Source organism: Medicago sativa, chromosome 1, assembly GCF_051527215.1.
Source record: "Medicago sativa cultivar Bolivia chromosome 1, Bolivia_mono, whole genome shotgun sequence".
Lineage (NCBI taxonomy): Eukaryota > Viridiplantae > Streptophyta > Magnoliopsida > Fabales > Fabaceae > Medicago > Medicago sativa.
Genome location: NC_140749.1, coordinates 83,134,421 through 83,149,253, shown reverse-complemented (window position 1 = coordinate 83,149,253; position 14,833 = coordinate 83,134,421). Strand labels below are relative to the sequence as shown.

At 32.4% G+C, this 14,833-nt stretch overlaps 2 protein-coding genes across 2 annotated transcripts; both read right to left on the bottom strand.

The window, feature by feature from the left end:
* Positions 1-19: 19 nt before the first annotated feature.
* LOC146958234 (putative serine/threonine-protein kinase At1g54610) lies at positions 20-4,224 on the bottom strand. The gene is made up of 7 exons (XM_085739783.1): positions 3,493-4,224; positions 2,517-2,801; positions 2,114-2,431; positions 1,653-1,874; positions 1,007-1,101; positions 632-731; positions 20-510 (listed from the first exon to the last, which is right to left on the bottom strand). Exons 1-7 carry the CDS (start codon positions 3,880-3,882, stop codon positions 166-168), a joined length of 1,755 nt encoding a protein of 584 aa, XP_085595909.1. The 5' UTR covers positions 3,883-4,224; the 3' UTR covers positions 20-165.
* Positions 4,225-6,227: 2,003 nt separating this feature from the next.
* On the bottom strand, positions 6,228-8,396 carry OHP2 (one-helix protein 2). Its single transcript, XM_085741342.1, has 2 exons — positions 7,931-8,396; positions 6,228-6,500 (listed from the first exon to the last, which is right to left on the bottom strand). The coding sequence occupies exons 1-2, from the start codon at positions 8,338-8,340 to the stop codon at positions 6,386-6,388; spliced, it is 525 nt and encodes a 174-aa protein (XP_085597468.1). The 5' UTR covers positions 8,341-8,396; the 3' UTR covers positions 6,228-6,385.
* Between the last annotated feature and the right edge of the window lie 6,437 nt (positions 8,397-14,833).

Sequence of the window (14,833 nt, the reverse complement as noted above, 5' to 3'; positions counted from 1 at the left end):
ATAATGAAATAAAACTGTATTTTTCTTTAATTCAATCATTGAAAATGACCCTTTTATTTCCAACGACAAAAAATGTTGAATATGTAGAGTAACTTTCAAAATACATAAAATCAAATGATATAATGAAATAATCAATTTTTTTAGGTATACATAATCTTGGATTGCCTAATCAAAGAGTAAATGTTCTTCTGTTTTTAACTTTCTAAATTCTCTGGTGGAAGTGGACCTGAAAATCTGGTCTGTTCTGTATCTGCCATCATCTTTCTTGGTTGCATTTGGCTTTGGCTTGGATAATGGAGGAAGGTTCTTGATGTTTTTTTCTCCAATATTTGCACGCCTACTATGGATTTTGTGGGGTTGCTTTTGATCAGAACCAAGAAATGGAGAGAGAAATAGGGGTGAGTGGTCCCCAACAACAGCTTGATTTACACTAGATGAAGTACTACTTGTTGCACTACCTGGTTCTTCACTTGGAACATAAGTTTCAGCCTCAGCATTACTTCTCAATACCTGAAATAATAACCATAATGTTATAGCACCATTTGCATAACTAAAATGCTAATCTAACCCTGTGAATGGAAAAAATTTCATTAGTCACATGATATTCTTAAGCATAAGGTTTAATACTCACCTCTTTAGAGGATACAGTATGTTCTATTGGCTTATTAGATGCTAAATTCTTTCGGCGCTCCATAAATGTACGAGAACGCCTGATTTTAGAGTTAATATACCTGTAAATAAGAGCAAAGCAATAAGTTCTATTTTCCAGTACCAAAATTTATATCTAATCATCGGTTAATTTTTCACATCATCATCAAAATAGAAAGAAAATGGATTAATTATTCAGTGACAACAAAATTTGTCAAATGTTAGCTGAGTAAGCCTGTTTAGTTCATATGGCTCAATTTTCACCAAGAAACTAAGATATACCATTAATCACATTCACATTAGACATATAAGAATAAAATATAATGTATAAAACCTTTGATAGCAAAGATTAACTTACTTTATCTGTTCTTTAGCTGGAGTATGCTCATCTTCTTCTTTGTAGATTGCAGGCAGACCGGATAGATCACAAGCCAACGGGCTTGTAAAGAAAAACTGCAGGAAAGAGATATTTGTAAATTCGGAATTACTTAAGCATTAAACTATTTCCTTGTATGAGCCAATATTGAGTCATCATGGGAATATAAAGTATATATTTTGTTTTTTTTTTTCATCACAAAAATGATTGGCGAAATTAAATTGCACAAATTCATTAGATCATCAATGCTTAAGCAGAACACATATCTGTGAGATATGTAATTCAACAAGTCACTTGATTTACAGTGAATGTACAAACTTGGGATCCACATCCCCTTCAGTAATGATACCATGCAATAATCAATCTCGACCATTAATTCTAGATCAGACAGTTTAGATTAGACATTCACTAAATCAATTTTAACCGATCACCACCAAAGATTTAGATCAGATGGTCGAGATGAATAACTAGGCTGCAGGGAATATGTTTCCACAAATTGGACAACTCTTGTAAAATATTTCAAACTCATGTAATGAAACAGGAGTTAAATATAAGTTAAATACATACATGGATAAATGGTTCAAGATCTGAACCACATTAAGGAGAAGCAATTGTTGTCTTTACTCACCGGATTTTTAAGAGCTTTAGACGCACTGCCACGGAATGCAGGATCCAAAGCAAGAAGAGTACATAAAAGACCTAAAGAAGATGGGGGCAGATCGTTGAAAGTTTCTACCAGACTTGGTCTATAAGACTTTGGAGGTACAAAAGTTGTAGAAAGTTTCAGCTTTCTCCAATACTCTTGTGACGGTGTGCCACATAGCCTAAAAATTCTATGAAGTTGCTCAACCTGGAAACATGAAAACTTCATGATTAGCAGCTATACGTGGACAATATCTCGCAAAATTATGCATAGCAATCCTAAAGATATATATGACCAAAGTAGTTCTTATAATGATAGCACAATTTTGACCTATCGAGCTAGATTCTGGGATTGAATTAGGCCTAAAGACCGAATTCTAAGAGCAAAATAATAGACAACGACAAATAGCCGAGTACACTTATCATTTGAGCCTAATTATTAGTTACCTCTGTTCTTCCAGGCATGATTGGAATTCCTTTAAACATTTCTGCAAGGAGACATCCAACACTCCATAGATCAATACCAACTCCATAATCGGTGGAACCTAACAACAATTCAGGAGCTCTGTACCATAGCGTCACAACCCTGTTTGTGAGAGGCTGGTCTTGATTTGGACTATAATAATTGGCAAGTCCAAAATCTGCAATCTGAAGCATCCCATTTTTATCAATCAAAAGATTTGACCCTTTTATATCTCGATGCAAAATTCCTCTATCATGGCAATGCTGAAGACCTGAAAGCAATTGATGCATATAGCATTTGACCTACATTGACTTTATAAGATTATTAAGGAGAATAAATGAATCCAACTGCTAAAATGTTCAATTCATCAAAGAAAATTCTTCTAACCTGTAGTTCGGTTAGTCTTTCTCCTGGCCGAGAAATAACTCTTGACAAATCTGTTGGCATGAAATCAAAAACTAGATATATGCTGTACTGCATTCTTGAAGTGGCTAACCCTTTAAGTTTTACTACATTGGGATGATCCAATCTCTGTAATATCGTGATTTCTCTTGCCATGAATTTAATGCTTTCAGGCTGTGATGTATTGAAGCGGACCTTTTTGAGGGCCACAATATCCCCGGTGTCTCGATCTAGAGCTTTATAAACATTGCTGTAGGTTCCTTGGCCTACCTGCAAAATGTAAATAGAATATGCAATGTCAACAATAGCTTCCTCCCTTCTGCCAATATTATGAGTTGGTGTAATCTTCCAATTTGGATTTTTCTAAACAGACTTTAAATTAGCGAATTTCATTAAAACTTGCATATTAGATGGTCAATGATTAGAAAACAAAACCAAGAGACTGAACTCGTATTGAATATCATTTGAGATGATATAACTGCTTTTATTCTATTTCTAGATAGAATTCAATATCATGATTCCATGATGGCTTCAATTTCCTAATATAAATCAATTGGATACTTGATACTTATGAGTTATGACTAACTTACAAGGCTTTTGTTTAAATCATGCATTGCATGGACAAAAGTACTTGCTTATACCTTACTTGTTAAATTTCCTATAGTTGTTAAATTCTAATCACCTCTCTTAATTAGCAATCCAAATGCAAATATAGATTAACTATGGAACTCCTTAGATTCAAGCAAAGAAAAATATAACTTGCTGGAATGATGCCACATAATGAAAAATGTCTTCCAGCATTATTAAATAAACAAATTATTCACACTATCTATGTATTGGCACATGACACGACTATTGACACATAGACATCCGTAATAATTTGAGAAAATGGAATAATTGAATGTAACTACATGTGTAGGATGTGCCAACATGTCTGGGAAATGAAGAAAGAGCATCTAACCTTATCAATCATTTTGTAAGATTCAGCACTCTTGGCAACAACACCAGCCAACACTTGAGAAGGAACATTATCAACCAACCATTTAGGCCAACCATCCACCATCTCATCATCAAAACACCTATTCAACTGCTTCTTACTATCTTTCAACTCAGCATCTCTCTTTCCTCTTGCACCACCATTGCCATCAACTACTTTATGCTTTCTGGGCTGTCTCTGATGCACATGATGATCAATATCCTTACCCTTTTCAACATGTTTTTGACTTTGACCAGTAGATCTTCTGTGTGCAACAAAATCAGAACTTGGAACATACCCATTTTCCATTTTGAACCTGTCTAGTCCACTATAGTTAGCTTCAGATTCTAATGGTTTGGCTTGAACACAGCCCATATTAATGGACCCTTGTAGATATTGTAAGGTTATAAATATAACTCTCTAAAATAAAGAAAAGGTAGAAAGAATGAAAGAGAATAATGTGAATGCGAAAAGCCGACCATGGCCGGCACAGTTGGAATGTATAGTACACAAAACACAAACCAATGGAAGGGAAGTTTGCAATAGCTTTGCTTTGTCCGAAGAGAGAAAATGACTGCGGGGATTGTAATACGTATTTGGTATAGAAAAGAATTAGAATGAATCTGTCAGATACAGTGCATTGAGAGAGAGAAGAAGAGCAGGACATGGACGTAAGACACGGAGACAAAGTCACACTCACTGTCAGAAACACATACAGTATTTAGGGGATCTCAAAAAAAGAATAAATCATTAATTTTCTCTAATATCTACGTACCGAGTATTTCACTAATTTAACTTTTTATCTATAAAGGTTAACCAGTGAAATAGCATTCACTCCGTTTCAAAATAAGTGTCGTTTTAGGTGTTTACACACATATTAAGAAATGCAATGATTAAGAGAAAGAGAATGGTTATTTTACCAAATTATCCTTATTAACTATTGGTTAGTTTTAAAAGTAATACTTTGGAAGTAGTGTGCAGAGTACTGCCTCCGTTCCTTTTTAATTGTCGCTTTTTCACATTTTACACAAACCAAGACAATCAATAAAAGTTACTACTTTTGATACAATTGTTTTTACTTTTACTATAATGACCTTATTAATTTAATATTTCATTTCATGTGTTTCTCTCTCCGCAATAAATATCTAAGGGTAATATTGATAAACCAACATTTAATGTTGCATTGAACTTTAAAAATGACAGTTAAATAGGAACAAAATTTTTCTCTAAAAGTGACAATTAAAAAGGAACGGAGGGAGTATTAATTGGAGAGTACAATTGAAAAGAAAAAGTTATTATTGCATTGGAAACTGAAAGCGACACTCATTTTGAAAAAAAAAATTTTTGGCTAAAGCGACACTCATTTTGAAACGGAGGGAGTAATAGATTTTAGACAAAATTGACAATAATTAATTATAAACCTTGCAAAATAAAATAATTAAGTAGACTACTTGATAAAAAAGAAATGGGAAATGTTAACTTGTGCCCTTAAGGCACAAGTTTAGAATCCAAATGTAGAAATACTGTATTGGAATGCGTACATTAAATTTAATCTTTAATGTTTTAAAGAGTTGAATGCACAAAATTTAAGGGAATATTTCTTTTTGGGGATTTCTTAACATGTGCCCTAAGGGCACAAGTTAACACTATCCAAAAGAAAAATATTATTGGTGTACATTGAAGCAGCGTGAGTGCAGGTGCCTTGGCTGTTTTCTGAAAGGAAATAGAAAAAAGGAGAAATCAAGAAGAAAGTGTTTTTGGTTGTATACTCTTATGAGAAAAGTATAATTTACTATCCATTTTTGGTTTTTTTTTATAATAACTGTCAATTCTACTTTTTTTTTTTAGAATCAAATATATACTATTTTGTAAATTGTGAATGCAAATGAGAAATTATTATTCAACCAAAAAAAATGAAAAATTAGTGATGGGTTAAATTAATGAACTTAGTAAATGATTTTTTTATGGTACAATTAGTATATAAATTTCTAATTTGATGTTTTCAGATTATTATTTTTAACAAATTAATTAAATTTCTGTAAAAAAAAATTAAATAAAAAACAAACATAATATACCTAAAATGGCTAAAAAATCACTACCAATAGTTTCTCAATCAACCAAAAGTAACAAAGAGATTCAAGAAAAGGCATGTCTCTATAAAACAAAACAAAATATTTGAGAGGAATTTTCAAAATATAAATTTTCAAAATTGAAATGTTTAAATGCATTTGTTTGGCTAAACTCTAAAGGGTATGAACGCGTGAAAGTTGTATTTGATGGGATTCGAACTCTAGGTCTTAAAGGCTAACAAGTAACAACAACCATATTGGTTGGATAACTCAGTTAACTTAAGTTAAAAGTTAAAGAGTTGAACGTCCATGATTCAAGTCCTGATAAAGGAAAAAAAAACTAACACAACAATTTACAAAGTTGGTGATTCTGTGCTTGAAAGTATATAGATATTGTTGACTTCTTTTCAAATTTCTTTACCTTAACTTACAATTCAGTATTGTATCATTACTTTAACCATCACAATTTTCTGTTAGCTTATGGTTGTTGAAGTTTCATGTAAATTGCAATATAACACTGTGTAGCTCACACTTTTGCCAACAGAATGAATTGCGAATTCATGTCATGTTTCTCTAAATGATTCAGAGATTCAATATGGTCTCACTTAAAAAACTTATCATATCTAAAGCAAGAATTGTGCATCATGGAAATTGGGAAAGGATAATCACATTATTGTTATTTCATAACATAACAAAGCAAGCTTGCTCGTTACATATGAAGATGAAACAAATTGATAAACGTTGTTTACATATCGAAGAGAAATTCAAGAAACTATTGACAATGTATTTTATATAAAGTTATTTATTGTTCAATCCAAATCTACTATCCCAAAATTCGAGAGAAGGATCTTCACTTGATCAACAAAGTCTGAGCCCGTTGCAAACTCGGTTAGCAACCCAACAGCAAAACCAAACATTGCCCATCTGAAGAAGAAACAAGAATTACAGATTTAAAATGTAAAATCATTACGGAGAAAAGAATGCTGCAAAATCTAAACTATCTACCATATTCATATATAAAAGCACATTAGAAACAAAGGTCTGCTGCACCGCTTTTCCGAGATAATGTTGGTTTTGAGCCTTGTGTCAGCACTCACGACTTTGTCCTTTGGTAAAAGGTGCATTGAGGGATAGATGAGTGTGAGTGCTTATTTAAACTAAACTAAGCCTCGATTCTCAAGTGATGTGGGATTTTTTGGTGGATCGGAACAAATACCATTCCACGTTACTCTAGTATCCATTTTGAACAAGAGATAATACATCAATTAAAATAAAATAAAAAAACTACAAAAAATCAGAAAGAATAATATTAACTCCGCATGTACTTATTGATCAGATTTACAATTCTGGAAATGATTTTTCTACCAATTAATTACTGTTTGCTGGAAGAAAAAAAAATCTTAAATTAGTCTGCCTTGAAGGTTTCTACTGTCATAGGAAAGCTCTAAGGACATTACAGATCAACAAGATTGCTTCTGTATGGACCCAAATGAAAATAATTTGTAATTTTTAATTCAAATTACAGTGTGTTGGGGAGTCTGAGGGAGAGTTGGAAGTAACAAAGGGCCAGTACTCTGACATTTAGCTCCTCTCTAATCAACGTAGAACTAACTACTCAAACATGAATTCCAACACAATCTAGTCCTACATTAGTTGGAATGTTTTAATTCTACTTCTACTACGACTCAACACGAAACTTTTTGTCATTAAGGGGAGGAAGGGCGCTAAACTCTCAGTTATTGATAATCATCTTGATTTTCCTCCATCACTATCAAAACTACAGGCCAAAGGTTATCATTAATCATTATATTCTGAAAGAACTGAAAGAATTAAAGCAATAAATTTGGGATTAAAAGCATTTAAAATTTGCTAGCTTATTATTGCCACAGCGTAACTGATACAGATTCCGTTCAATCAATAACATCATGAACAGCACGTCTCCACAGAGACTCAAAACTAACTAACTGGTTCTCCAATTGGACAAACAAGTTAACTAAGCACTTATAGCATAAGTGTTTATCACATAAGTGTTTGTGTATAAGCTATTCCTATAACAAATGATAAAATAAAGTTGAACTGTTTCCCTAGGTTATCCTAGAGGCTAGAAAGCTTATGGAAATAAGCGAAAAAACAGCTCAAGGATATGTCATAAGTTATTTTCATATGATTTATCAAACATTCTCACAAGTGATTATATAAACTCAAATAAATGAATCCAAAAAAACCTAACTAGTTCTTCTACCAACATAAAGATAACACAATCAACATAAATTCAAATTAATATTTAAGAAAGGCTCCAACTTATATATATCAACCCCAATTCAAAAATAGAAAGAATTTTTATTTTTTTTTACCTTCCATTGCTAATCTCATTCTTGGCAATGAATCCAAAAAAGGGACCTTGATCTGCTGCTTGTTCAAGCTTCTTCTTTTTGAAATATTCCTGCAATTCCTTAGCTTTTTGTCTCTGAAACTCTAATGAAACAACGCTTTTATCATCTCCAATAACAGAACTTGGCTTCTGTGGTTGTGGAGGAGGCTGAGAAGGAGGTGAAGGTTTCAAAGGTTGAGGAAGATTAGAAGGTTCTTTCACAGAAGGAGCCGCTGGTCTTCTGAGAGGACCATCATTCTGAACATTCCTTATAGTAACAGCATAAAGCTTGGAAGAAGAGAATCTAAAAGAATAAGATGAAGTTGAACATGAAGAGGAAGATGAATGGGTTGTTGGGATTTTGATGCATGGGATTGAAGATGTTACAGACATGTTTTTTGGGGGGATTGATGATGATACTGGTGTATTTATCTTTGTTCTTTGGTTACAACTTTTTCTTTTGTTTTGGACATAGTGTTATCAAAATCAGAGGATGGGTGTGTGGACAAGGTATGTCCAAGTTTCAACTAGAAAGTGGTTTCAGTTCATTGTAAGTGGAGATGTAGTACAATGTCAACCATTGGATTTTGGCTACTGTTTGACTCTAGAGAATCTAATATCTCCCTTGGATATTATAAAGACTTTTGGATAATTTTATTTTTGAGGGATGGATAATTTTATTTCTAATCTGGTACAATGGTGTTCTAAATATTTCTAACGGTGTTCATATACAACATTATTTATATTTATTAATTTGTGCAAAATGATCGAAACGATTTATAATTTAAGACAAATGAAGTATATTATTTTTAGTTTCTCGAGAGTAGATGAATGAATGAAAACAAAAGTCTGTTTATTTTTTTCCTTATAATAAAACAAATTACTAAATTTAGATGCAGATACATTTTTTTTAAGGAAAATGCACAAGGGGATTTAAATTCTCAAGTTAGATATTTTCTAAAGGCTTAAATATGTTTTTCGTCCCTGCAAATAGGGGTCGCTTAAAATTTCGTCCCTGCAATCGCTAATCCTTTTTTTTTGCCCCTGCAAAGTTTAATCACTTAAAATTTCGTCCCTTGACCCAGTTAATCAATGCCACGTCATCAAATTAGCAAAATGGCATGGGAATGGACAAAAATACCCTCGTTGACTAAGCAAAGTATGGCTTGAAGTGACGAAAATACCCCTGCTATCATTTTCTTTTCTCTTTTACTGCTCCTCCACCATTACCTTCTTCTTCCTTCTTTCTTCTCTCCCACCACCGCCCCCCACCAACAGCAATAGCAACAACAATAAATTTTCTCAAATTTGTGACAATCTACCTCTTGAATCTACAATACAGTAACAACAAGAGAATGCGATCACTAGAAGCTTAACAAACCAAGTGTGGATTTGATTCTTTGCAAGATGAATTAGTGGTTGGGTTTTGATGTTTTGGGACACGGTTGCAGAAGAAGAGAAGAGGATGAAGAAGAAAGGAAGAAAATTGAAGAACACGGTCACAGAAGAAGAGAAGAAAGAGAAGATAGAGTGCCACCGTCGCCAGGTCTCGGTCGTAACTCCGCATGCCGTCACCTCAACCATGCCTTCGCCGTGTGCCTTGTCTCACTTGCCTGTCCTGAACAATCTGAGGCGGTACGCAACCTCTGCTCCAGCGCCGGTACCGCTCTTAAACGCCGGCAATGTCAACACAGTCACAACACTTCAATCCACGACATAGTCACAACACTAATTCAACAACATCACAACATCAAAATCATATTCTGGTAACCGCAAAACAACATCATCGAAAGCTTATTGAAATCGTGTTGCAGTTTTCGGCGACCGATGACAGAAAAAGCAGCTTCCGAAGATGATTGTGCAAAATGAATGGTGAATGGGATTGTAGGACAATGAAGGTGTAAAACAGATTGATGATGGTGTAAAACAGATTGATGGTGTAAAACAGATTGATGATGATGGTGTAAAATGAACAAGCCATGTTTATTCTTCAATCATGGAACACGAGAAAGAAGAGGGAGAAAGAAGATGAAATCAAGGGCATTTTTGTCCTTTCATGTTTGTCTGTGAAATCAGATGTTAATTTGATGACGTGGCATTGATTAACTGGGTCAAGGGACGAAATTTTAAGTGATTAAACTTTGCGGGGGCAAAAAAAAAAAGGATTAGCGATTGCAGGGACGAAATTTTAAGCGACCCCTATTTGCAGGGACGAAAAACATATTTAAGCCTTTTCTAAATAATGTTCATATTCTATGTAATTATAATAAATAAATAAATAGTATACATTTTTTAATATTAACATGTCTCCATGTTTGATTGCATGTTTTGTAGTGTTGGAATATATTATTATTTAATTATATTTCAATGTCATTACGTGGGCAAACATATTTATAATAATTATATTAGTTATTTATCAAGTAAGAGAATAAATGGATTAGTGATCAAATAAAGTAATAAGGATATTTAGATGATGGCTCGTTTTGGAATAATCCCAAGTCTAATTGGTCATCAAGCTATGATCCCCCAATATACCATATACTTCCTCTTTTCTTTCTCCATCTGAAGAGTTTTAAGAAATAAGGAGTCACTCTAGGTTTAGGAAGAACCACACGTCAAAGGGTGCTTGTCATCCGTCTCTCTTTCTGTTTTAGATCACTAGATATCAAAAGACTCTCTTTCTATTTTAGAAAGTATTTTTTGTGTTTCGGATGCTTTTGTGGATTGATTGAAAATTGTAACATGTGAAACCTTCCCTAAGGTGTTGGTGTGGTGGAAGGGTTTATGTATTATTGGGGTGGGTGAGGTAGGAGGGCTAGAGAGTTGGTTTAAAGAGGGGGGGTGATGCGTAGTGTGGGTGATGGTGAGAGTACATTGTTTTGATGTGATCCGTAGTTGGAGGGTTTGTGGTCAAGGCGTTTATGTCTTTTTGACCTTTCTATGGATAGTAAAGTTACGGTAGCTGCTTTGTATATGAACGGTGGGGCGTGGATGGTCTGGGGTGGCAGTGGAGAAGACGTCTTTTTGCCTTAAAGAAGGAGCAGCTAGAGTAGTGTGTTTCTATAATGGAAAATACTATTTTGAAGAATAATGTTGCTAATCGTTGGATCTGGTTACATAATCTAGATGACGGTTATTCAAGTAAAGACGCTTATCAGATTTTGATGCATGTTGATCAACATAACTTTGACATTTTATTTCAATTGATATGGATCAAGGTTGTACCTTTGAAGGTGTCATTATTTACGTGGACTTATGAACAAAAGAGTCCTTACTAAGAATCCTCTTTTGCACTGTGGAGTGGTACCATATGTTTGTTGTTGTTGCTTTTATGCGATGTCTAGAAATGATTGACCATATGCACATCAGTGATTATTTTTTGGGCTTGCATATTTTTTTTTAAAATCTTGTGAGTTTGTCTTTACACTAAAGGATTGTCAAGTGTCATCATGAGCTTAGATCAGTTGGTATGGACAATGCATAATATATGCAAGGTCCGGGGTTCAAACCTCGGCCACCACAACAAAAAAAAAAAAGGATTATCAAGTAACTTTATGGTTACCCAGCGTCATAATAGACTAATTCGGCCTATATTTATGAGTAGTATATTGTAAATTTAAGACCATCCTCATTTGATTTATTAAAATTGTCTAGTAATTGCGGTTGTGTTGGTTGAAACAACATGTTATTGAAGTATCATTTATTATGTAAATTTGATTCAACTGAATTATAAAAGATGTGGTGTGTAATTACTCATGTGAGTTGCTGTCGGTCAGAGGAAGACACAACTTGCTCGGACAGTTACAAATCTTAGATAGACTCCAATACCATGTAGAAACATTGAGAAAATAAATACTTTCAATAGAAACATTGAGAAAATAAATACTTTCAATATCGAAGAAATCACATAAAATTTGTCCCAATAATGAGGACCACAATAAATACAATTCAAATCAAATCAAACTAAAATTATATACTAGGAGATAAAATCAAATTCCTCCCGACTATCCTACATATATGGCAAATATTTTTTATTTTTTTTTTGTTGACAAATATATGGCAAAGATGTATTGTTGAACATAATTAATTGGTCAAAATTTCCGGACAAAAAAAGGAGGTAAAATCACCTATGATCGTAGAAGTAATATAAGTTTATAATCTAAAGAAATAACTAACATGCATGCATATGGTGTAGAACTATAATATACGTGCATAGAGTTCGATATGAACAAAAAATCATCAACACAATAATAAGCAGCAAAAGAGAAATTGAGAGAGTATTTGTCTTACTGTTGAATAGAAATGGAGGACTAACATATGTGAAAACTCCATGTGTTACATTGTTACGTTGGATCCATATTGATATAGAGAGGAGTGACTCTATGCTAATTTACACAAGATTCTCAATGTATCATTTATAATCAATTCCCCCACTCTTTATTCCAATAATAAATTAATACAATACACCTACGTTCTCTCTCAAAAGAGTAACTATTTTTCTATTGATTCAATATTGGAATAAATGTCGGAAAAATCATAAACCCTATATTGAGAATTATTATGGAAACTAGGAAACTAATTGATTTTTTTTCACATATGTAAATTTTTCGTTGAATTCAGTAGTATGTCAAATTCTCTCCCAATTACTTTTGTGTTTATTAGTGGTTTTTGTTTTGTAACAAACTGGCTGGAAAAAACAATTCGTTGTAGAAGCCAAAGTTGAGGGTCAAATTCTTGGTCCTACAAATGGTATTGGTTCCCATGCAACTCTCATCGGTTTATCCTCATTCCTCTCGCTCAAAAGGAGTAGGCTCATGCCCTTGCTATACCCTAAAGCCGAAGATCTCCATTCTTCTGATGCAAATATCATGAGTTCTGCTTGTTAGAGGTGTCAATAGAGCCCCAAATTTCAAAGCCCACTTAAAAAAGCCCACACCAAGCCCACTAAATTAAAGCCCCCTAATTGAAAAGAATTATTTGGGGCCAAGCCCACTATAAAATCTATTTATTTGTGGGCCTAATAAAGCTCCATATTATAATTTTTTTCTTAACAACTTACTATGATCATATTTTAAAAAACAGCTTATTCAAAACAGCTTATTTATGCAAAACAGCTTATTACGGTTTCATTTTAAAAAACAACTTATTCAAAACAACTTATTTATGCAAAACAACATATTTATGCAAAACAACTTATTCAAAACAGCTTATTCGAAACAACTTATTTATAAAAAATAGCTTATTTGTGCAAAACAGCTTATTCAAAACAACTTATTTATACAAAACAGCTTATTTGTGCAAAACAGCTTATTTATACAAAACTGCTTATTACGAATTCATTTTAAAAAACAACTTATTCAAAACAACTTATTTATGCAAAACAACATATTTATGCAAAACAACTTATTCAAAACAGCTTATTTATGCAAAACAGCTTATTCGAAACAACTTATTTATACAAAATAGCTTATTTGTGCAAAACAGCTTATTCAAAACAACTTATTTATACAAAATAGCTTATTTGTGCAAAACAGCTTATTCAAAACAACTTATTTATACAAAACAGCTTATTTGTGCAAAACAGCTTATTCAAAACAACTTATTTATACAAAACAGCTTATTTGTGCAAAACAGCTTATTCAAAACAACTTATTTATGCAAAACAGCTTATTCAAAACAACTTATTTATACAAAATAGCTTATTTGTGCAAAACAGCTTATTCAAAACAACTTATTTATACAAAACAACTTATTTGTGCAAAATAGCTTATTCAAAACAACTTATTTATACAAAACAGCTTATTTGTGCAAAACAGCTTATTCAAAACAGCTTATTTATACAAAACAGCATATTCAGATTTAATTTTAAAAAATAACTTATTCAAAACAGCTTATTTATGCAAAACAACTTATTTATGCAAAAACAACTTATTCGAAACAACTTATTTATACAAAATAGCTTATTTGTGCAAAACAACTTATTCAAAACAACTTATTTATGCAAAACAGCTTATTTGTGCAAAACAGCTTATTCGAAACAACTTATGTATACAAAACAGCTTATTTGTGCAAAACAACTTATTCAAAACAGCTTATTTATGCAAAACAGCTTATTCGAAACAACTTATTTATACAAAATAGCTTATTTGTGCAAAACAGCTTATTCAAAACAACTTATTTATACAAAACAGCTTATTTGTGCAAAACAACTTTTCAAAACAGCTTATTTATACAAAACAGCATATTCCGATTTAATTTTAAAAAATAACTTATTCAAAACAGCTTATTTATGCAAAACAACTTATTCAAAACAGCTTATTTATGCAAAAACAACTTATTTATGCAAAAACAGCTTATTCGAAACAACTTATTTATACAAAATAGCTTATTTGTGCAAAACAGCTTATTCAAAACAACTTATTTATGCAAAACAGCTTATTCGAAACAACTTATTTATACAAAATAGCTTATTTATGCAAAACAGCTTATACAAAACAACTTGTTTTGTATAAATAAGTTGTTTTGAAGAAGCTGTTTTGCACAAATAAGCTATTTTGTATAAATAAGTTGTTTTGAATAATCTGTTTTGCACAAATAAGCTATTTTGTATAAAAAAGTTGTTTCGAATAAGTTGTTTTTGCATAAATAACTTGTTTTGCATAAATAAGCTGTTTTGAATAAGTTGTTTTTGCATAAATAAGCTGTTTTGAATAAGTTGTTTTTTAAAATGAAATCGGAATATGCTGTTTTGTATAAATAAGCTGTTTTGAAAAGTTGTTTTGCACAAATAAGCTGTTTTGTATAAATAAGTTGTTTTGAATAAGCTGTTTTGCACAAATAAGCTATTTTGTATAAATAAGTTGTTTCGAATAAGCTGTTTTGCATA

Bases quoted from the DNA above. Each gene is read 5' to 3' on its own strand.
- OHP2 (XM_085741342.1), bottom strand. From the start codon at position 8,340: ATGTCTGTAACATCTTCAATCCCATGCATCAAAATCCCAACAACCCAT. The intron at 6,501-7,930 runs GTAAAAAAAAAT...TTTCTTCTTCAG, and splicing joins AATGAGATTAGCAATGGAAG to ATGGGCAATGTTTGGTTTTG.
- LOC146958234 (XM_085739783.1), bottom strand. From the start codon at position 3,882: ATGGGCTGTGTTCAAGCCAAACCATTAGAATCTGAAGCTAACTATAGT. The intron at 1,102-1,652 runs GTGAGTAAAGAC...TCTTTCCTGCAG, and splicing joins CTAAAGCTCTTAAAAATCCG to TTTTTCTTTACAAGCCCGTT. The intron at 732-1,006 runs GTAAGTTAATCT...TCTTATTTACAG, and splicing joins CCAGCTAAAGAACAGATAAA to GTATATTAACTCTAAAATCA.